The 23,989-nt window shown below is 35.0% G+C and overlaps 1 protein-coding gene across 1 annotated transcript; it reads left to right on the top strand.

Annotated features, from left to right (window-relative positions):
- The first annotated feature begins 15,761 nt into the window (after positions 1-15,761).
- LOC131802682 (serine protease 1-like) lies at positions 15,762-16,706 on the top strand. Its single transcript, XM_059123080.1, has 2 exons — positions 15,762-16,033; positions 16,093-16,706. Exons 1-2 carry the CDS (start codon positions 15,786-15,788, stop codon positions 16,655-16,657), a joined length of 813 nt encoding a protein of 270 aa, XP_058979063.1. The 5' UTR covers positions 15,762-15,785; the 3' UTR covers positions 16,658-16,706.
- Positions 16,707-23,989: the final 7,283 nt, after the last annotated feature.

Below are 23,989 nucleotides of genomic sequence, written 5' to 3'. Positions count from 1 at the left end.
TGTCCATCCGTCTGGCTGTTGCTCTCTCAAAGGGAGTATTCAATTTGGTCCAAACTTTGTACATCATAATATTATTGTCAAACTTAGATCGAGTTAGGAGGTGGGCAAAATCGGCCCACTCCTTCTGGTATCTCCCCCACAAAAGGTGAAAATTTTCAAAGAAAACAATTTACCTCATAGAACAAGAAAAGATCATCCGATTTTTTCAAACTTTGCAAATCCTAATATTTTTGCCAATACAAGGTTAGGGTTAAAAATGAACAATATCGGTTTACTCCATCAAGTACCTCCCCCATAAAGGGTCAAAACTTGGAATAATTATGACTCTTATAAAATATAAAATATTTTCTTCGAATTTCGCACAACTCAATATTCTTTCTAATACAAAATCTGGTGCAAAGATGGGATATATCGGACCACTCCTTCTGGTACCTCCCCCACAACGGGTCGGAATTCTGAATAGCCACAAAGCTCGTAAAACGCGAATTGAGGATCAGGTTCCTTTTAAACACAGCACGTCTCAATATTTCTATAAACACAAGATCTGTTGTGAATATGATACAATTCGGTCCACTCCTTCTAGTACCTCCCCAACAAAGGGTCAACATTTTTTATAACCCAAAACGATCATAAAACGCGAATTGACCACCTAATTCTCTTAAAATTCCCCCCCCCCTTCTGGGGGAGTTGCCAGAAGGATCAACATTTGAAATAATTGCAACTCTTACAAAAGTGCAATGAGAGTCCGATTGTCTCCAAATTTTCACACAACCTAATATCTTTAATAACACAAGATCTGCTGTGAAGATAGGATACATCGGCCCACTCACTAAATTTTGAATAATCTTATATCTCATAGCAGATGAAACATTTTCATCCAACTTCGAACATCGTATCAAGACATTTGGAGGACGGTTTCAGGACCTGTCTGTCTGTCTGTCTATGTGGGCGACTGGTTAAAACTTGATACATGGCAATATTTATACCAAACTTAGATGGTTTTCGGATATAGGCAATATTAGCCACTCCTTCTAGAACTGACTTCCGTTGGCATTGTTCTTCAAAAACTAAGAAACTTCTCAATTTATGTTTTGTAGATCTATCATACATAAACTCATATGGAGCGCGATTTTAACCCCAAAACGTATTTTTTATACCCTCCACCTTGGAAAGGAGGATATATTAACTTTGTCATTCCGTTTGTAACATCCTTAAATATTCGTCGAAGACCCCATAAAGTATATATATTGAAATCACGATACAGCCCACATTATTTGACGTAGAGCGCCAAAATTTAGCAGAGCAATTTGTATTGTGTCTAGGATGGTTGGTATTATATGTTGGATGGTTGGTATAAAATGAGATATATCGGTCCACGTTCTGGTATAGTCCACATATAACGGTACCTCCCGATATTCGGTATTTTGATTATTTTTGCCTCATTTTTTCACGGATTTGTCTAAAAATTGGTATTTGTTGGTCATAATGGGTTCCAGCTCCGGTGGCGAAACATTGCATGTATGGGTCCAAGATTTGGTATAGCCCGGTATTTTGATGGTTTTTGCCACATTTTCTCACTGCTTTGTCTAAAAAGTAGTATTTGTGGGTCATAATGGGTCCTAGTTCGTGTGGCGAAACATTGGATGTATAAGTCCACGTTTTGGTATAGTCCCCATATAACGGTACCTCCCAATGTTCGGTATTTTGATTATTTTTGCCACATTTTTTCACGAATTTCTCTGAAAATTTGTTGGTCATAATGGGTTCCAGCTCCAGTGGCGGAACATTGCATGTATAGCTTCACGCTTTGGTATATCCCCCATATAATGGTACCTCCCGATATTCGGTATTTTGATTATTTTTGCCACATTTTTTCACGGATTTGTCTGAAAATTGGTATTTCTAGGTCATAATGAGTTCTAGCTCCTTTGGCGAAACATTGCATGTGTAGGTTCACGATTTGGTATAGCCCCCATACAACGGCACCTCCCAAAATTCGGCATTTTAATGGTTTTTGCCACATTTCTTCTAATGTTTCCTTTACCGTAAGATGTAGGGTATTAAAAGTTTGGCCCGGCCGAACTTAATGTTTTTTTACTTGATATTTTTCTGGATTTTAGGTAAGTTTTGGTGTATTCTGAGATGCACATTCAAATTTTATGAAAAATAATTTTTGTAGAATATTTTGTGTAAACTTTTGTATGTAAAATGCCGATACACGAGTCTCATATTTTTAGCTCCACTTTAATAATCAGTTAACTTTTTCCTGTAATTTTGGAAAAAAGTTAATTTTGTCGCACAGTGTTATACATACTGCTGAGGTTATTATGCTCGATGTACAGTATGTCCCGCCTCATTTCCCATGCAATACGTTGAACTATTGATTTACTCAACCAACTCTAATACCCTCTGGTCAATAGTTCCAAACAAAAATTTGGCAACTTCTTGAGTTCTACAGATATCAATATACAATTTTGGTAAAAGAAAAAGGTAAGTTTCATATAAAAATTTAAAAACGCTTCGAGAATCTGTGTTATGCGCCGTTTTTTCGCTCTGCTGGAGAGCTATTCTTTCCTCTTCTCATTCTAATAATAATAAAAACAAATAAGCACAGGCTATGGTCGTGTGGGGCCGACCATGTGATACCCTACAACACTACAATATGTTCGAAGTCCCATTATATCCAAATCCATTTTGGAAATAATGTCAAAGAGCGCCGCCCAGAGGTTACCCTAATTTTTTTGGCCCGGAGAATTTGGTCAATATTTACGCACTCCGTAGTTTTGTTAGGTATTCAAAACAATTTCACACGAAAGTAGTGATCCATTTTACTGCTAAATGTAATCCAATGGTCATCCAAAATTCTGGACTTCTCCCCTGTCCTTAACTCTCTTCCGATGCGAAATTTCGTGTCGATTAGTTTTCAATTGTGGACTATAGAGCGACTACAAAATTAGAAAATATTAAATTTTGTTTAGAGAACAAAATAGGCTTTAATTCTGACCCTAACCCTACCCCCATGTAAAATTTCGTGAGGATGCATATAATAGCCTCAAAACGTAGTGTTGGAGGGTGTAAGAATTTAGAAAAATTACAATTCAAAATTGTTAATCAAAATTGAAAAGATTGCATGCGATAAAAAATATGACAAAATTCGACAAATTCTGGCAAAAGACCATTCCGAATTGATGGGAATTGTGAAAATCGGCCCAGCGGTTCTTGATTTATAAGCAAAATAAATAAGTTAAAAGAATTGATCTTATTTATTTTGCTTATAAATCAAGAACCCATCAATTCGGAATGGTCTTTTGCCAGAATTTGTCGAATTTTTTAAATTTTCGGAATGGTCTTTTGCCAGAATTTGTACCTATTTTGATATATATTTGATTTCTTGGCTATTAGCATCACTGTAATGGTCAGAAGTGATATTTTGTGATGTATTTGTGATTTGGCTGGGATTGAAAATATTCGAGGTTTAGTGGACATTTTCCTATTTTCTTACATAAAAGTTAGGGTCTATTTTACCCGCTATTGGTAGGATTCTGCCCACTCCTAAACTCTAACTGCATGTAAATTTTCGCCTCGATTGATTCATAATTGTTGCCTATAGAGCAACTGCAAAATCAGAAAAATTTTCTGTTTTTGGTCTATTTCAACCCCTAAATATCGTGCGATCATCTCCAAAAACAATAGGGTTCTATTCTGACCATAACCCCACCTCCATTTTCAATTTCGTAAGGATCGGTTCATAATTACGACCTGTAGCTTGATTTCAAATTAACATGGACAGACGAACGGACGGATACATAGCTAGATCGACTCATCTCGGCGAGATAGGAAGATCCCTATATATTTTCCTATGCGGGAAACCAATATTTCGAGGAGTTACATAATTTTTAATACCCCCAACAAATTGTTGTGTAGGGTATAAATATTGTTATTATAATAATTATTAATATTATTGAATTTTTTCTGTGAGCATTCCCTACTTCTGATCTGCTTTCATTTCACTTCATTGCATTTTGGGTCACCCTATATGAATTATATATAACGTTGTATGTTTACTTTATTGTTGTAACTTGAAACATTTTTTTCTAAATATATTCAATTGTTAGAGGAAAATAAAAACTGAAAAAAAACAAATCAATAAATTCTTACTGTTTAATGTTGTACAAAAAAAAAAAAAAAACCTAAGACAAAACTGAAAAAAAGTGAAATGTTTCAAACACAAAAAAACGGTTGTGCTATAAAAGAAAACAAAAACTTATTTGATATTATTTTTTGAATGAAAACAAAAAGAAAACTAAACAAAACTAAATCACTCTTTACAAAAACCAACTTTTTGCTTTGAATCTAAATCAAAACGCCTTTCTATATAACTCTGCCCATGTTTATGGCAAAACCAAAACAAAAAAAGAATACCAAAAACTCAAGTCTTTATATATTTTTTCTATGTTCTATCCTGAAAAACAAAAATAAAACCAATAAAGAAAAACATAAAATCGTGGCATTAGAATTTTCTCTAATGATATCTGTATAGACAAGTTATCATCGTTAAGGAAGAATTGTTTTTTTGATGTTATTTTCAAGGTTTTGTTTTGAATCTGAAAAGAAATGTATTATATTATTATTATTAAAATTATTAAGAGATGCTTTGAACTATTTATATAATAATAATGAACAAAATAAATAAATAACAACTATTGAATGTAAGCAACCAAATACTTTGACTTTTTTCATTTGAGCACAGTTTTGAGTGGGTAAGTAAAAAAATATAAGCCGTTGTCTTTGTAACGAATTTATTGAATAAGACTTAGATCACACACGAATACAGATATGGATCACTTCTTTTTTAGGTACCCGATAAAATCCAAATGTTATCTGGGGTAATATCTACATTAGACCTAGGTCGGGAACGAAAATGAAAAATGTTAGTCCACTAAAAAACTTTTTTGCCCTCCCCAAATAACTATTTTGTATTTTATTATACTTGGCTTATTTAAAATGTTGACCTCTCGTGGGGGAGGTATCAAAAGGAGAGGGTTGATGTTCACTTTCGAACTCGAGTTTAGTCAAACATTGCAATATAGAGGGTTAAGTTAAAAAAAAATCTGCAAAAAAGTCAAACGCCATAATTTTTACATTTTTTAATGTTATTGAATGAAAGCTAAAAATGTCGGAAATACCATCAAATTTTATAATAAGTTTGTTCGAATTGGTTACATTTGGTACGAATTATGGCCTTCAAACGGCCAATGAAACGCCACACGCTGCCCGAATGTGGCTCTGCTGTATTTTAGCCCATTTCCGAAGAAGCGCTTGCTTGAGGTGATCGACACTTTGGTACTTTTAGTGCCAACCTTGCTTTCAAAGTACTCCAGACACAATCGTACAACGGATTGGTATCCTGAGATTTTGGTATCCATTGTGCGCTGGAAATGAATCGAGGAACCTCATTTTGTAACCATTCTTGGGTGGCGCGTGCTGAGTGCGATGGTGCTAAGTCCTGTTGGAATGTCCAAGGTCTGCGGCCAAAATGTTTGCGTGCCCAAGGCTTTAATACACCCTCCAGAATATTTTCGCGATAATATCTGGGCGACCATCGGCAGTTATGGCGGCCCACACCATCACCATGGGTGTTTGCTCTTTGGCAAGTAAAAACAATCATTTTGTTTGTTTACAAACTGCTAGACAACGAATGTTTTCTCATCGGAAAAAACAAAATTCGGCAGTTCACCACTTTCGTCCGAGCGAAGCAACTCTTTAGCTCTTTTGAGCCTATTTTCTTCCTGTTGCGTTGTAAGTTCTTGCACTTTTTAGAATTTCAATGGCTTTAACCCTAGCTAATTCTTAAATGTTTGCCGAATGGAATATTGCGATATGTTCAGATAACGAGCCATTTTTCGGCCATTACGACAAGGGTTTCAATCAAGTCGCTTTTTTGCTTTTCGAACCATTCCTGCTGATGTTGCTGTTTTCTTCCGTCCACTTCATTGACGTTGGGCTACGCTACTAGTATTACGGTAACGAGCGATTTATTCACATTCCAATGCTGGAGTGCTCTAACGATAGCCACTTGTGGTTTTGGAGCCATTTTACCTTTACGCATTAAAGTATTACAATAATTACTTTTTTTTAATTTTTTGGTAGACAATCGTAATTTTGTAATATTTTCAGAGACTGTCGAACCTTGAATTGTGGGCTTTAAACATTTTGAAGAACTTTTTGACTGAAAATTTTTGATTTTTTTACTATTTTCAAGGATTTCGAAGCTGAAAATCATGATTTTTTTATTATTTTCAAGGACTACCCTGCCATCTATCGTGGATTTTTTTAATGTTTTCAAAGACTTCTAAGCCGAAAATCGTATTTTTTTCTAAATACTTTCTAGTTTTTTACATATTTTCAAGTATTTTCTCGTCGAGAATTTTCAGAGGCTTCCCTACGTTCTTTTCAAAGTATTTTCGAACAATGCCCGGCTATGTGTAAATTGTTAATTTATTAAATTATCTTTCCAAGTCTTTTGCCAATTTTAATAAATACTACCACTAAGCAAATATACACACTTTCGGTTTGCTTTAGCCTGGTTCTAACCCTTAATGACAAAACTAACATGTACTATGTTCTCCATATAACGATTGTGGGCATAAAACTCATATCTTATCTTTGGGCTCTTTAAATTTAAGAGATAAATTGAAAAATTGACTATCTATTATTTCTGCGAATTTTTTGATTTTTAGCTGAAAATCGATGGATAAGCAAAAAATGTTTGTCTACCATTTTTGCTAATCTGAAATCATTTAAACTACGCCCACCTATATGTTCATTTGTGGACATCACTTTAGCTTCCGAAAGAATTGAAGTGCCTAGATAAGTCTGAAGTATTGAAAATCCCAGCAAAAATTCTGATTGTCAAATAATTGGCACAAAAAAAACGGTTGTTCTATTTTTAGAACATTAGAGTATTTTTATACACTCCACCATTCTATGGTGGGTATATTAAGTTTGTCATTCCGTTTGTAACTCCTCGAAATACTCATGTCAGACCCAACAAAGTATATATTTATTCTTGATCAGGGTGAAATTCTAAGGCGATTTAGCTATGTACTTCTATCTATCTGACTGGCCGTCGGTCACGCTATCTTTAGAAGGCTAACATTTTGCACACATGCCAATAGGCTGGCAAGTTTGTAAAAGAGCCATGTCGGTCCACGTTTTCATGTAGCCCCCACTTAACGGTACCTCCCATTATTTGGTATTTTGGTGATTTTAGAGACATTTTTTACCGGAATTATTTCAAATTTCGTATTTTAAGTTCGTAATGGGTACTACATATTATGACAGAAAATTGCCTATGCAGGTCCAAGTTTTCGTATAGTCCACATATAACGATACCTCACTTTAGTCGGAGTTTGGATGATATTAGCGATTGATTGTTTCAAGTTTACTTATGGTCACAAATTACTTATAAAGGAATTCTTCATATAGCCCCCATATAACGGTTTTCATTTGAGCGTTTTTTTCCACTGATTTTTTTTTTAATTTTTCAAGTTCCATCAAAATGGTGGGGGAATTTAAAGTTCGTCCCGACCGAACTTAGCTGCTGTTTTACTCGTTTTATTTAAGAATGGAAGTGGATGGAAGAAAGCAGAAACATCAGAAGAAATAGATCGAAAAGTAAATAAGCGACTTGATAGAAACCCGCGTTGCAGTGGCCAATAATGACTCGTCAGCTGAACATATCACAATATTCCATTCGCCAAATATTGAAAAATGAGCTCGGGGTAAAGCCATTGAAACTCCAACAAGTGTAAGAACTTACACCGCATCAGAAAGAAAATAGACTCAAAAGAGCTAAAGAGTTGCTTCGCTTGGCCGAAAGTGATGAACTGCCGAATTTGGTTTTCTCCGATGAGAAACATTCGTTGTCCAGCAGTTAGTAAACAAACAAAATGATCGTGTTTACTTGCCAAAGAGGTCAACTGAAAATGTGCACCTTCGGTTGGCTACCAGAACTCAAGCGCCGCCCCATAACAGCCGATGGTTGCTCTCCACTCGTATTAATCGAACGTCACATCAGAATAAATGCCGAATATTATCGCGAAAATATTCTGGAGGGTGTATTGAAACCTTGGGCACGTAAACATTTTGACCGCAGACCTTGGACATTCCAACAGGACTCAGCACCATCGCACTCAGCACGCGGCACCCAAGAATGATTAAAAATGAGTTTCTTCGCTTCATTTCCAGCGCACAATGGTCATCAAAATCTCCGGATACCAATCCTTTGGACTATTGTGCCTGGAGTATTTTGGAAAGTAAGGTTGACACCAATAATGCCGTTTAAAGGCCATAATTCGTGCCAAAGATGACCTATTCGAACAAATCTATACTTATTCTAAAATTTGATACTATTTCCGACATTTTTGCTTTCATTCAACAAAAAGACATCTATGGAGAACATTAACCGTCAAATTGGATGAAGATGTATATCGAAGGTTTATAAAAGTCTGAACCGATCTCGATGAAGAGGTATTTTTCAGCTGTATCTGATGTCCGGTGCCAAATATCCTTGTTGTGGAGTGCATATTACACATGTGAGAACTTTAGCGCCATATCGGATGAAACATATATATGGAAGCTATAGCTATATCTGAACCGATTTTCAACAAATTTTTATGTACTTGCTTCTCGCCTAAGTTCGGTCGGATGTACCAACAAAGTTCAGGTCATTTGGTACACAATTAACCCGAAATCGGTTGAATATATATATATATATATATATATATATGAGAGCTATATATAAATTTGAACCGATATCACCAATTTCAATGCGGTTCGTCCTTGGGCCAAACAAATATTGTTTGGAAAATTTCATCTCAATCGGATAATAAATGCGACTTGCATTTTGTTCACAAAAATACATGGACAGAGGGACTGACATGCATAAATCAACACAGAAAGAGATTCTAGGAATATCCTCAAAAGTAACTATAGGTCTATCTCGCTTACTTCTTCACGTTACAAACAAATGCACAAAGACAAAATAATAATCTTACCACTATGTGGTGTAGGGTATAAAAATGATTAAAAAGACCTCATTTTGTTAACTTTAAAATTTAGGACCAAAATAATCTTGGCATTGTTATCTGGAATATTGTCGGAGGCAGTACATACCTAAAATGTAAGGATTTCAAGGAATCTTAATCTCAAAATATGTGAAAGTGAAGGAAATCGTCCTCCCCAGTTACGATGTAAGATTTCAAAACGCCGATACACGTGTTTTCTATTTTCTACCTTCCTAATCTGCTGGATTTTCCGGTGATTATTAAAAAAAATAATTTTGTCGAAATTTTTTGTTTTTAGTTTCTTTATGGGTTCATGGTGACAATTTGGTAAGAACTTAATTCATGTGTCTTGTCCATGTTAAAATAAGCAATTAGGGTCCTCTTTTGTAAGTAGTTACTGGTTACAACATGAGTTTAAAAAACCTATTATTTGGTAATGAAAATTATTGTTCGGTAGCACAACATAGGCCATGGTTCCGTGATTTGGTTAAAAAAATAGAAACCGTTTTTTAAGACTGTATGACATTACTTCAAGAATGAAATGCGAAAAAATTTTATTTCTACAGAAACTTCACCGAAAAGTATGCTGCTGTAGGATACCGAATGATCGGTCCAACCCGAATGTACCCTTTGTTTAGTTGTTTTTTAAATGACTTTCTGGCCGAAAATGGTGGATTTTTAAAAAAATATTTTCAAGGACTTCCTCGTCGAGAATCGTTGTTTTTTTAGCATTTTCAAATATTTTTCGTCCATTTTTAAACATTTTCATGGACTTTCTGTTAGAGAATCGTAATTTTGTAGACTGTCGGACTTTGAATTATGGGTTTTTAACATATTTATGGACTTTTTGACCGAAAATCAACAATTTTTTCATTATTCTCAAGGATTTGCAAGCTGAAAATTATGGATTTTTTATTATTTTCAAAGAGTTTCCAGCCAATAATCGTGGATTTTTTAAATGCTTTCAAAAACTTCGAGGCCGTGAATCGTATTTTTTTTAAATATTTCTAAAAACTTCCTGGTTTTTAAAATATTTCCAAGCACTTCCTCGACGAGAATTTTCAGAAGCTTCCCTACTATTATAAATCATTTTTTTTTAAAAAATATTTTGCAAATATTTCAAGGATATATGTTATTTGCTAATTTTTAAAATTATCTTTTCAGGCTTTTGGCAAATTTTAATGAATGCTACCTCCAAGCAAATGTACACGTTTTCGGTTCCTACACGTTTTCGGTAGTCAAAACTAACATGTAATACGTTCTCCATATAACGATTGTGGGTATACAACTCATATCTTATCTATGGCCCCTTTAAATTTGTGAATTAAATTGAAATCTATTATTTCTGCGAATTTTTTGATTATTTTTTTTTCAGCTGAAAAAATCGATGGATAAGCAAATAATGTCTGTCTACTATTTTGGAAATCTCAAATTGTTTAAACTATGCACACTTATCTGATAATCTGTTAAAACCAATCTACCTTCCGAAAGCGTTGAAGTGCGTAGATAAGTCTGAAGTATTGAAAATCCCAGCAAAAATTCGGTTTGTCAAATAATGGGTTCAAAAAAGCAGTTGTTCTATTTTCAGAACATTAGAGTATTTTTATACACTCCACCATTCTATGGAGGTTATATTAAGTTTGTCATTCCGTTTGTAACTCCTCGAAATACTCATGTCAGTCCTAACAAAATATATATTTATTCTTGATCAGCGTAAAATTCTAAAGCGATTTAGCAATGTCAGTCTGTCTGTCTGACTGGTCGTCTGTCACGCTATCTTTAGAACGAATTGAAATAGAAGACTCACATTTTGCAAACATACCAATAGGCGGGCAAGTTTGTAAAAGAGCCATGTCGGTCCACGTTCTCATGTAGCCCCCACTTAACGGTACATCCCAATATTTGGTATTTTGGTGATTTAAGAGACATTTTTTTTACCGGAATTACTTTAAATTTCGTATTTTAAATTCGGAATGGGTACTACAGCCTATGACAGAAAATTGCCTATGCAGTTTCACGTCTTCGTTTAGTCCCCATGTAACGATATCTCCCGATATTCGGTATTTTAATGATTTCAGTGTCAAATGGAATTGTTTAAACTTCGTATTTGAAGTTCAGAATCGGTACTACAGCTTATGATAAAAAATTAGTTATGAAGGAACACGTCTTCGTATAGGCCCCATATAAGGGGTTTCATTTGAGGTGTATTTTTCTACGGATTTTTTTTCAAATTTTTGAAGTTCCTTCTAAATAGTGGAGGGTATTAAATGTTCGGCCCGACCTAACTCAGCTGCTGTTTTGTCCGTTTTATTTATGAAGCTAGAATCTTGAGATTTTGGTGTGTGGGTCACTCTTTGTCCGAAGGGCTCAGATAAAGCTGGGTTTTAGAAATTCGTACTAGAACGTTACGCAATTATTAAGTGGTACTAAATATGGTACGATTTGTATTTAAGAACGCAGCAGAACTAGAACTCTTGAATTTGGAATGAGGATCACTAATGTAGTGTATGATAGATGTACTAAAGGGTTTCTGGAAATTCGCACTATAAGTGTACGAAAGTATAGGGGAAGTTTTCGAAATGTGTACTAATGTGCACGAAAAGTACTAAGTGGTACTAAATTTGGTAAAATTTCAATTTGGTTTAGAATCCTGAAATTTGGAATTACAATTTCTATTGGACTATATGATGTTGGTAGCTATGAAAATTTCTACCTTACAAGGTAAAATGAAAAAAACTGAAACCAATTTCAGACTGCTGTCATTTCTAAGTCACTCGTCCGACAGCTTTTAAAATTATTCCAGTGACAGCTCATTATATTGTTTACAAACGTACAAAAGCATTTTGGTGAGAATTTTCGAGCGTGATAGTGTGATTTCTTTGTATTTGGCTGGAAAACCACAAGTGACTATCGTTAGAGCACTCCAGCATTTAAATGAGAATGAATGTTTTGTGTCTCGTACCATCGCTCATTACCGTGATACTGGTAGCGTAGCCCATAGGAAGTGGATGGAAGAAAAAAGGCAACATCAGCAGAAATGGTTCGAAAAATAAAGAAGCGACTTGATCGAACACCGGGTCGGAGTGGCCGAAAAATAGCGTGTGTCCTCAACATATCGCATTATTCCAGTCGGCAAATATTGAAAAATGAGCTCGGGGTGAAGCCATTGAAATTCCAAAAAGTGGAAAAACCGAACCGCACCGAAACAGAAAGTGGTGAACTGTCGAATTTGAAACATTCGTTGTCCAGCTGTTTGTAAACAAACAAAATGATCGTGTTTAAGCTGAAAATGTGCACCTTCGGTTAGCCACAAGAAGTCAAGCGCCGGCCATGATGGTGGTGTGGGCAGCCATAGCAGTCGATGGTCGCTCTCCGCTCATATTAACCGACCGTGGCATCAGAATAAATGCCGAATATTATCGCGAAAATATTCTGGATGGTGTATTCAAGCCTTGGGCACGCAAACATTTTGGCCACAGACCTTGGACATTCCAACAGGACTCAGCACCATCATACATTTCCTCATTTGCCTCATTTCCAGCGCACAATGGCCACCAAAATCTCCGGATACCAATCCGTTGGACTATTGTGTCTGGAGTATTTTGGAAAGCAAGGTTGGCACTAAAAAATACCAAAGTGTCGATCACCTCAAGCGAACGCTTCGCCGGGAATGGGCCAAAATACCGCAGAGCAACATTCGGGCAGCGTGTGACGGTTTCATTGGCCGTTTGAAGACCATAATACGTGCCAAAGGTGACCAATTCGAACAAATCTAAACTTATTCTAAAATTTGATGCCACTTCCGACATTTTTTTGCTTTCATTCAATAAAATTTAAAAAAAAAATAAATAAAAACAAGTTAAAAAGTATCGGTCGGTATTGCCGACAGATATATACCCTCAGCCTGTGTTCGATTATTTAAATATAATTTGACTAGTGTTACAATTATTCAAACGTTTTACCCGCTATGGAGAAGGTTCCGAAGGAATGGGCCAATATTGTCTATTTCGTATCGGACCCCAAAATATGATATAAATATTCCGACTTTCCTGGTATGGATTATATCGACTAACTCCTTCACTATATATGAGATATGTAATAATTTTTAGAAAATTTTAAAATGTGCGTGATGTACAAGATAGAGTCTACCGAAATATTCCACTTTTATACTTCATCTGATACAAATAAAAAATATTAAGCGAAATATTTGGCAGCAATAAAAGAAAGGATATTTATGTCCAATTTTATGCGAAATCATAAATTCCGATAAATTTCATATTCATATCAGGCTTCTTATTTAGAGAAATATTTGAGCATAGCAAGTAGTAAAGTATTGCTAAATTGTTTCGAAAGTTATGACAGATAGAATTATTGAAAATTGTGTCCTCAGAAGCGGTTGGCAGATATATATCAACTTCACAACCGATCTTGTGGTAGCAAAAATATTTGTATGTGTGAAATTTGAGGAGAGTTGGATGTTTATTTCGCTTTATTTGGGCGTTCGTTTTTCAAAATCTTGAACCCTGTGTATGGGGGACAAGAAATGGTTCAATCTGTACCACCTTTATAACAGATCTTGTGTTGATAGAAATGTTTAGATGTGCCAAGTCTAAATGGAATCGGATGTTAATTTGGCGTTTTATTAGCTACATGGGTGTTCAAAATTTCGACTCTTTGTGGGGGAGGTCCCTAATGGAGTGGACCGATTTTGTCCATTTTCGCACATGACTTAGCACTGATGAAAATATTAGAATTCGCAAAGTTCCAGCAAAATCGGATTATCCCTTCTCTTTCTGTGCAATAAATTATTTTCTTCGAAAATTTTAACATTATGTGTGGGAGGTACCAGAAGGAGTGGCCCGATATTGCCCATCTCCGAACTCGATCTAAGTTTGACAAAAATATTACGATGTGCCAAGTTTGGATCAAATCGGATACTCCCTTCGAGAGTTATCGTGCGCACCAGCCAGCCAGACAGACAGACGGACGGACGGACGGACGGACGGACATCGGTAGATCGACTCCAAATGTTCTGAAACGGATTTTGTCCAAAGAGACCTAGGGTCTAAAACCATTATTTCGACTAGGCACGTTTTGACCGTATCAAATGATATATACCCTCTGTAGCCATATGGCTGAGGGTATAATTATGCCGTTTGACTTTGTTGCAGTTTTTTTTTTTTTATCTCACCCTGTATATACCATATAGCCATATGGCTGTTGGTATAAAAAACCGGTTAGAAATTTCTAGTCGGGTTTCGGACATATACATACATACAAATTTAGGATAATGTGTCTTTTTTTTTTTTTTTTGTTTTGAGAATTGCAGTATAGTCCATATTTTGTTTGAAGTTTATCTCATGCAAATATTGACACATTTATTGCCCTATCCAGATGAAATTTTGCACAAATCATTTGTTTGGCCCAAGGACGAACTCTATTGAAATTGGAGATGATCGGTCAAAATTTAGATATAACTCCCATATATATCTTCGTCCGATTTGCCTTTAATTGTGCACAAAATGTGTAATATCAGCCCGAATAGTATGGAATTTTGCACATGCAACCAAATTAGGCCTGAAAATAAGTATGCCAAATTTGATCGAAATCGGTTCAGATATAGCTATAGCTCCCATATATATTGTTCATCCGATTTGTTATTTTTGTCCTCCGCAGCCGTAATATGCACTCTGTAACAACAATATTTGGGGGAATATATGAAATACAGTTCAGAAATACATTTGCTAAATTTGATCGAGATCGCTTCAGATTTGGATATAGCTCCCATATATAACTTCGTCCGATTTAATTTTTATTGTGCACCAAACGTCTAATATTTGTCCAAATCGGATGGAATTTGGCACTTGCGACCGAATTGGGTCTAGGAACTAGTATGTCATTTGGTGAAGATCGGTTCAGATATAGCTATAGCTCCCATATATACTGTTCATCCGATTTATTATATTTGTTACCCACAGTCGTAATATGCACAGCTTGCACAGCTCAGAAATATTTTTGCCAAATTTTATCGAGATCGGTTCCGGAATTCTAGCAACGATTCTCACCAACAATAAATTCATATTGTTATGTCTTGGTGATCTTCTGTTCGGCTGGACCGTTTCACCATTCTCTCTCGATAATGTTTCAACTTTATATTAAACATGAATAATGTATTAAGTCCCCACAGGCAATGACACCTGTTATTTGTTTTCAATTAAGTATTGTTTGATTCCAAAAATGATATGAATCGTTAAAACTTTGTTTTGATTAAATAAATCTGCAATGAAAAATTCCCCACAGAAAATAAAAGCTAAACTTGAAGTACTTAACATTTTCAATTTCCACCTGTCATCAGACGTCATAAATTTGCTATCCCTCTTTTGGAACACTAACAGTAGTTAAGGCCAAGCGACTTTTTGTTGTATAGCCCACAAAAAATAAGTTGGCTTTATTTTGCAATCTCGATATTCCAATATTAATCGTATAAGTTTTGAGATTTTCCAATATATTAATAAAATAGATAAAATGTGAGTTTGGTAGGCTTGTCGCGTTGTTGTCTGTTTTTTTTAATAATAACCAGAAGACGTGTGTCGGCTGCCTTTTCTTCACTGATAAGACATTCAAAAATAAAAAAAGAGTACTCCGATAAGCCGGTGAGAGTATAAAAGTATGGCCAGCAAAGGGTCATGACAGCAGTTGTATTCGTACAGTAGCAACATGAAATTCTTAATTGCCTTTGCATTGGCCCTGGCCACCGCCTCCGCTGGCGAAATTTACCAACGCGAGCTTGTCGTGCCCGTCATTGAGGGTGAGGGTCGCATCACCAATGGCAACACTGCCTCGGTTGGTCAATTCCCCTACCAAGTTGGTCTTTCCTTGAGAGTTAGTGCCTTGTCCTCGGCCTGGTGTGGTGGTTCCTTGATTGGGAATAACTGGGTTTTGACTGCTGCTCACTGTACCGATGGGTAAGTTATTTAGCCTTAGATAAATGATTGTATTTTCAATCCTTTTTTCACCCTTGCAGTATCTCCTCCGTCACTGTCTACTTGGGCGCCACCGTCCGTACCTCCGCTGAAGTCACCTACACCGTTTCCAGCAACGACATCATCATCCACTCTGGCTGGAACGCAAACACCTTGAAGAACGACATCTCCTTGATCCGCATCCCTGCCGTTACCTATACCAGCAAGATCCAAGCCGTCAAAATCCCCGCCATTGCCAGCTCTTACTCCACCTATGCCGGTGATTATGCCATCGCTTCCGGTTGGGGCCGTATCTCGGACTCTGCCACCGGTGTTACCAACAACTTGCAATGGGCCCGCATGCAAATCACCACCAACTCTGTGTGTGCCGCCACCTATGGTACCTCCATTGTTACTGCCTCCAATATTTGCGTTACCACCGATGGTGGTGTCTCTACCTGCAATGGTGATTCTGGCGGCCCATTGGTTTTGGAATCCTCCAAGGTCCAAGTTGGTTTGACTTCTTTCGGCGCTGCTGCCGGTTGCGCCTTGGTTTTCCCAGCCGCTTTCACTCGTTTGACCAGCTACTTGGATTGGATCAAGGCCAACACTGGCATCGCTTATTAAACAGACACACGATTCGAAATAAATTAGTTCCTTAATATTCTAAAAAAAAGATATTGATTTTGATATTTGGTGCGGAAAAATGGGAAAAATTACATTTACCAATTTTACAAGGTACCGTTATATGGGGGCTATACCAAATCGTGGACCTATGCATGCAATGTTTCGCCACCGAAGCTAGAACCCAGTATGACCAACAAATAACAATATCTAGACAAATCCGTGAAAAATGTGGCGAAAATCATCCAAATACCATTATAGGGGGGTATACCAAAGCCTGGACCTCTACAAAATATGTTACGCCACACGAACTAGGACCTATTATGACCTACAAATACCAATTTTCAGACAAATCCGTAAAAAATGTGGCAAAAATCATCAAAATACTGAATATCGGGAGGTACCGTTATATGAGGATATAACAAAACGTGGACCCATACATGCAATTGTTCGCCACCGGAACTGGAACCCATTACGAACTACAAATACCAATTTTTAGACAAATCCGTGAAAAAATGTGGCAAAAATCATCAAAATACCGAATATCGGGAGGTACCGTTAAATTGGGGCTATACCAAAGCGTGGACCTATACATACAATGTTTCGCCACACGAACTAAGACCCATTTTGACCTACAAATACCAATTTTCAGACAAATCCGTGAAAAATCTGGCAAAAAATCATAAAAATACCGAATATTGGGAGGTATTGTTATGTGGGGACTATACCAAAACGTGGACCGATACATCTCATTTTCAATACCGACCATCCTTTATTGGGTCTACGACGAATATTTAGGGATGTTACAAATGGAATGACAAAGTTAATATACCCTACTTTCCAAGGTGGAGGGTATAATAGGGTACAACACTCTCTTTATTCTGAAGTAAAAAATCAGTAAAAATAAGAGCCTGCATATCACAAGTCTTTAGATTATGTAATGTTGTGCAGAGTACCAAAATATTATGGTTTTCAGCAGCTAACTATATTCTTATTTATTTTTCACAAATACACCTAAATATTTTTTTTGGGGAACTTCGCATATTATTCTAAACAAACCACTAAACAAAAAGTGTCAGCAGACCGGAGAAAATCTTTAAGGAAATAGGCGAATATAGACCAAGCTATAGGGTGTCAACTTTTGGAATAAAAAACTCTCAAATCAACATTTCATAATCGATTTGGCAATTATGGGTTTTGCTTAATTTCTCATTTTTTAACAACGCCAAAAAGTATGCAATGAATTATGCCTTTCTACAAATCAACTACTAACACTGTGCGACAAAACTCAATTTTTTTCAAATAAACACAAGTAAGCTCCACTAAATTATAAAACTAGAGCTAAATATATAAAACACATGTATCGGCGTTTTGAAAGCTTACATCGCAAAGTAACCAAAATAGAGGGGGTAAGCTCCCTCCATCCTATACATTTTTTTAAATATTCGAATTAGGATTGCTTGGAATCCTTGCATTTTAAGTATATAGTGTCTTCAGCAATATTGCTGATAAAATCACGAGCATTATTTTGATGGAAATTGTTAACCCTCAAGTGAGTCACAAAAGGGCTCCTTTTTGGTCCCTTTTCGAAGATATGTTTAAAAACCACCTTCAAACGGGATCGCAGCAAGTCAAAATATTCTGCAGAATTATTTGTCATAAAATTTTACTATGGGTCCCAGAAGACATCGAAAGTCTAAACTTTATCTAAACACCAGGATATCTAAAAATTCAAAACACATTTTATGGTTAAAGCCTTACTTAATGATAGTTTAGGCAAAATTCTCATACAAAGCATTTGTTTAGAAGGATGATGTCAAACACAAAAACAATTTTTAATCGAATTTCACTATAAGTCAAGAAAAGAAATCTCGATTTCTATTACGTAACTACAAAGTATTTGAATAAATATTGCCTAAAAGAAAAAAAACAAAAAAATATGTTCTGATTTTACTTATTCATTTTTCTTTGACCTTTTTTCGAGCTAATGCATGGAGACAAAATATGACATTGGAAGATCTATTCTAGATAACATTTCAATATAAATCTCAAAATAAACCATACATCTAGGTGCAATAGTTTTATGGAAGATTTTATTCAAAATGTATACAGGGTGAGATAAAAAACTGCAACAAAGTCAAACGCCATAATTTTTATATTTTTTTAATTTTATTGAATTAAATCAAAAATTGTCGGAAATAGCATCAAATTTTAGAATTAGTTTAGATTTGTTGGAATTTTTCACTTCTGGCACAAGTTATGGCCAATGAAAACGTCACTCGCTGCCCGAATGTTGCTCTGCGGTATTTTGGCCCATTCCCGGCGAAGCGCTTGCTTGATGTGATCGACACTTTGGTATTTTTAGTGCCAATCTTGCTTTCCAAAATACTCCAGACGCAATAGTCCAACGGATTGATATCCGGAGATTTTGGTGGCGAGGAACCTCATCTGTAACCATTCTTGGGCGGCGCGTGCTGGGTCCTGTTGAAATGTCCAAGATCTGCGGCCAAAATGTTTGCGTGCCCAAGGCTTTAATACACCCTCCAGAATATTTTCGCTATAATATTCAGCATTTATTCTGATGCCACGGTCGATTAATACGAGCAGAGAGCGACAATCGGCTGTTATGGCGGCCCACACCATCACCATGACCTTGATGGAGCTTGAGTTCTGGTGGCCAACCGAAGGTACACATTTTCAGCTGACCTCTTTGGGAAGTAACACGATAATTTTGTTTGTTTACAAACTGCTGGACATGCTGGTGGAATGTTTTTTCATCGGGGGGAAAACCAAATTCGGCGGTTCACTACTTTCGGCCAAGCGAAGCAACTCTTTAGGTCCTTTGAGTCTATTTTCTTTCTGTTGCGGTGTAAGTTGCCGAATGGAATATTGCGATGATATGATGTTCAGCTCACGAGCCATTTTTCGGCCAATGCGTCGCGGTTTTCGATCAAGTCGCTTCTGTACTTTTCGAACCATTTCTGCTGATGTTGCTGTTTTCTTCCGTCCCCTTCTTGACGTCGGGCTACGTTGCCAGTATCATGGAGCGAGACACAAAATATGTATTTAAATGCTGGAGTGCTCTAACGAAAGCCCCTTGTGGTTTTCCAGCCAAATATAAAGAAATTACACTATCACGCTTGGATTCCATCACGAATAACTTTTTTTCTGGAAAATTCTCACTAAAATGCTTTTGTACGCGTGTAAACAATATAATGAGCTGCCACTGGAATAATTTTAACAGCTGTCGGATGAGTGGCTTAGAAATGACAGCAGTCTGAAGTTGGTTGCAGTTTTTTCATCTCATCCTGTATATCAGTCTGAGATCACATACGAATTGGTCAATATTGGCCAACTGCTTCGGAACCTCCCCCATAAAAGTTCAACTGTTGGAATAATCCTAACTCAAGGCTGGGGGTATTCATCAGTCGGCAAAACCGACTGATACTATTTGATTCGTTTATTTAAATTTCCATATCAAATGTGATATGGAATCATGGTACAATAAAAAGGTAAGGTAGAGCTACCAGGTGATTACAATTTTTTCCTGAGTCTGCTCGAATTCTACCAATTCTATTGTTATGAAAAATAAAAACAAAATATTTTCAAAATTAAAGATTGGAAGAAACGTGGATTTTGGGGCGCGCTTTGAAGATATTAACCAGTTTAGCCATGGAATTGAAAGATTGGACGCTCTGGATCATATTTTTGAAATAAAATCCAGGCACTTCTTTCGCTTTATTTAAGTCATTTCAAAAATGAGGAAAAGTTTGAAATAAATGAAAACAATTTCTTGCATATAATTTTGAATAACTCTGACAGGAAGCGCCAATAGCCTCAGAGCTGTATTTCTATAGTTTTACGAAGCTGTTCTACCTCTTTATTGTACCATGAAGACTAACACCCAAATCCATTTCAAATAAAAACATTATTTTCTTATTTTATTTTTTCATTGTTTTTATTTTATTTTTAATCATTTCATACACATTGTCATTCATCAGCATCAGAGGATGATTTTCTTTTCTCTTCTCTTTCATTTTCACATGTTTTTGTTTTTCATTTTATTTTTATATAATAATTGCAGCATTGTGTAAATTGTTCTCGTTCAATTATTTAGTATTATTTAATAATTCTTGTTTTTGTTGGTTTTAAATACAGAATATATTGTTGTTATTTGAATATATAATCATTATTTAATTAATTATTTTTTTATTAATAATATTTATGTAAAAGGATGTGTGGGTATGTGTGTGTGTTTGTCTGTGAATGTGGGCGTTTTTTCCGGTATCAATTTATGTTGATTATATCTCTGAATTGTAGTTTTTTTTTTCAAATTTTGTATATATAAATATTAAGTAATTATTATTTTATTTATTTTTCTCAATTTTTAATGTTTGTGGGTTGTTAGTTCCAGAGAAAGTAATGTTTTTTTTTAAATAATTTGAAAATAGAACATAGCAAAATTATTGTTAAAAGAAAAAGTATTACAAATATACAAAATATTTAGTTGTAGATATACATATAGATAATAATAATAATAAAGATAGATTGTTTTTGTTTTATTTATATATAAAGTCATGTGTATATATATAAAAGAATAAAGGCAACATATTTCTGGTTGTTTAATGCTAAGGAAATAAAAATTGCGAAAAATAATTAAGCTAATTAATAAAACGAAATGCCAGTATCCAGCTAAGCATTGGGAGGGGAATTTTGTTTTTCTTCATAATTTTAGTTTTCTTTTTCTTTAGTTTTTTGGAAAAGAAATTGTTTTAAAATTAATTTGTTGGCGTTTGTTTTAGATTAAATTTTAAGCATATCAAAATTTAATATATTTTTAGCATTAGCATTAGATATCAAATTATAACTAGAAACTAGTATAAGGTGTTTTGTTGTTATCGATTTTTTTATTTTTTTTTAAAGTCAAACAACAAAGACTAATGGTTTTTTTTTTGCAAATCAATGACTTAAAACTTAATATATATTTTTGTAATTTTAAACTTAACTACATACATTACACACAAACAAAGGAGGAGGGCTATTTAAAAAAAAAAGTTATATCAAAGCAAAGAAAAATATACTTAAAAAACACAACATACGTTTTATACATTTTTGGGAGACATATATTTGGAATTGTATTAAAGGGGTATGGTTAAAAATTGATTTAATTTAAAAAAATAAAAAAAATTAGAAATCGTACTGAAAAGTCAATCGTCTTTCAAGAAATAGTAAAGGACTTAGTTTTTGTAATACATGACTTCTTTGAAAATCGCAACTATTTTTTAAAAATATAGAATTATCGGTCTTTTTTTTTTTTTTTTTTTTTTGTATTTGTGTTTAGTTAGCTGATGGATTTGAACAAATTTTTCACTAGGCATTTGTTCAAAGATCCCTTTTCATCAAACTTCCAAGATAATCTTACTAAATGGAATTGAAATTTGGATGATGAAGTCCATGGCTATTTTTATTAAAAATTTATAAAAATTGTTAAGGTAAGTTTCACTTCTTCGGTAAAATATAAAAAAACTTTATAATATACAGGTAGGTAAAAAAGCTGTAAGTTCGGCCGGGCCGAACTTTGAATACCCTCCACCATTTGGAACGAATTTGGCAATTCTCAAAAAAAACCGTTAAAAATTCTGTTAAAAACGTAAAAATTCTGAATATAGCTATTACATTAGGGTCTAAACGACGACATGAACCTGCATAGGTAACAAATGCGAAACTTAAAAAAATCGGTGAATAATGTCGCTTAAATCATCAAAATACCGAATATCAGGAGATACCGTTATATGGCGGCTATACGAAGACCTGGACCTGCATAGACAATTTTCTGTCATAGGCTCTAGCATCCATTACGAACTTCAAATGCCAAATTTAAAACAATTCCGATGAATATTGTCGCTAAAATCGTCAAAATACCGAATATCGGGAGGTACAGTTATATGGGGGCAATACGAAGACGTAGACCTGCACAGACAATTTTTTGTCATAGGCTGTAGTATCTATTACGAACTTCTAATACCAAATTTGAAACAATTCCGGTAAATAATGTCTCTAAAATCATCAAAATACCGAATATAAGGAGGTACCGTTATATGGGGGCTATACGAAGACGTGGACCTACGTGGCCCATTTCCTGTCTTATGCTGTAGTATCCATTTCGAACTTCAAATACCAAATTTGAAACAATTCCGGTGAATAATAGCGCTTAAATCATCAAAATACCGTATATCGGGAGGTACCGTTGTATGGGGGCTATACAAAGACGTGGACTTGCACAGACAATTTTCTGTCTTAGGCTGTAGTATCCATTTCGAACTTCAAATACCAAATTTGATGAATATTGTCGCTAGAATCATCAAAATACCGGATATCGGGAGGCCCATGGCGCATTATCAATACCTAAAGTCCTGCAGACATAATTTACATTTGAGTAAAATTTTATCAATCTACTTAAATTCGTTCGGAAGCTAGAGTGATTTCCACAGACGAACGGACATTGCTAAATCGACATAGAATTTTATGCTGATCAAGAATAAATATACTCTTTGGGGTCTATAATGTATATTTCGAGGTATTACATACTATGGTGGAGGGTATAAAAACTGCAACTTCTGATAGATTTTATGGAATTGATTTTTTAAGGATCAGCTGGTGAATTTTAAAATATCAAAATGATTCTCAAAATATCGACATAACTGGCAGTGGCTATTGTCAAACTAAAGTCATAAATGTATGCATTTTCAACCTGCTATGTTCCAAAACCTGCTGAAATGTAACAATTTTACTACGATATTCCATACTTCCTTTATGATATCGAAAAACTTTTTAAAATAGTTGATTCTACGAAAGGAACCCCAACTCCTGATAGATTTTATGGAATTGAATTTTTTAATTAATATATGCATTACTGGCAGTGGCTAAAGTCATAAATGTATGTTTACATACGGTCTGTTCCAAAACCTGCAAGAATCTAAACATCTTACTACGGATAGCCCATTATTTCTTTATGATATCGAAAAACTTATAACTTCTTGGAACAGAGCAATACTGAAAATTATTTCAAAATCGGCATAAATTTAGGCAAAAAAAAATAATGATAATAATATAGATTAAATTACTTTAAAGAATGACGTTTTGATTCATTTTATAATGTATATTTTAAAAATTTGTATTACTGTTTAATTTTTTTTTTTCATTATTTCTTTCAATATTACCTTTTTTTAGTTTGATTTGTTTTGGTTAAAGTTCTCTTGTGCACAGTTTTATTTTGTAAAACGTTTTTTTTATATAATTTCTATGTGTGGATTGATTCTATAGTTTCAGGTCAAT

Source organism: Musca domestica, unplaced genomic scaffold (genome assembly GCF_030504385.1).
Source record: "Musca domestica strain aabys unplaced genomic scaffold, Musca_domestica.polishedcontigs.V.1.1 220, whole genome shotgun sequence".
Taxonomy (NCBI): domain Eukaryota; kingdom Metazoa; phylum Arthropoda; class Insecta; order Diptera; family Muscidae; genus Musca; species Musca domestica.
The sequence above is the reverse complement of the archived record's forward strand: the minus strand, read 5'-3'. Positions and strand labels throughout refer to the sequence as shown.

Coding starts and splice junctions, on each gene's coding strand:
- LOC131802682 (XM_059123080.1), top strand. CDS start 15,786: ATGAAATTCTTAATTGCCTTTGCATTGGCCCTGGCCACCGCCTCCGCT. Junction 16,034..16,092: donor GCTGCTCACTGTACCGATGG/GTAAGTTATTTA, acceptor TCACCCTTGCAG/TATCTCCTCCGTCACTGTCT.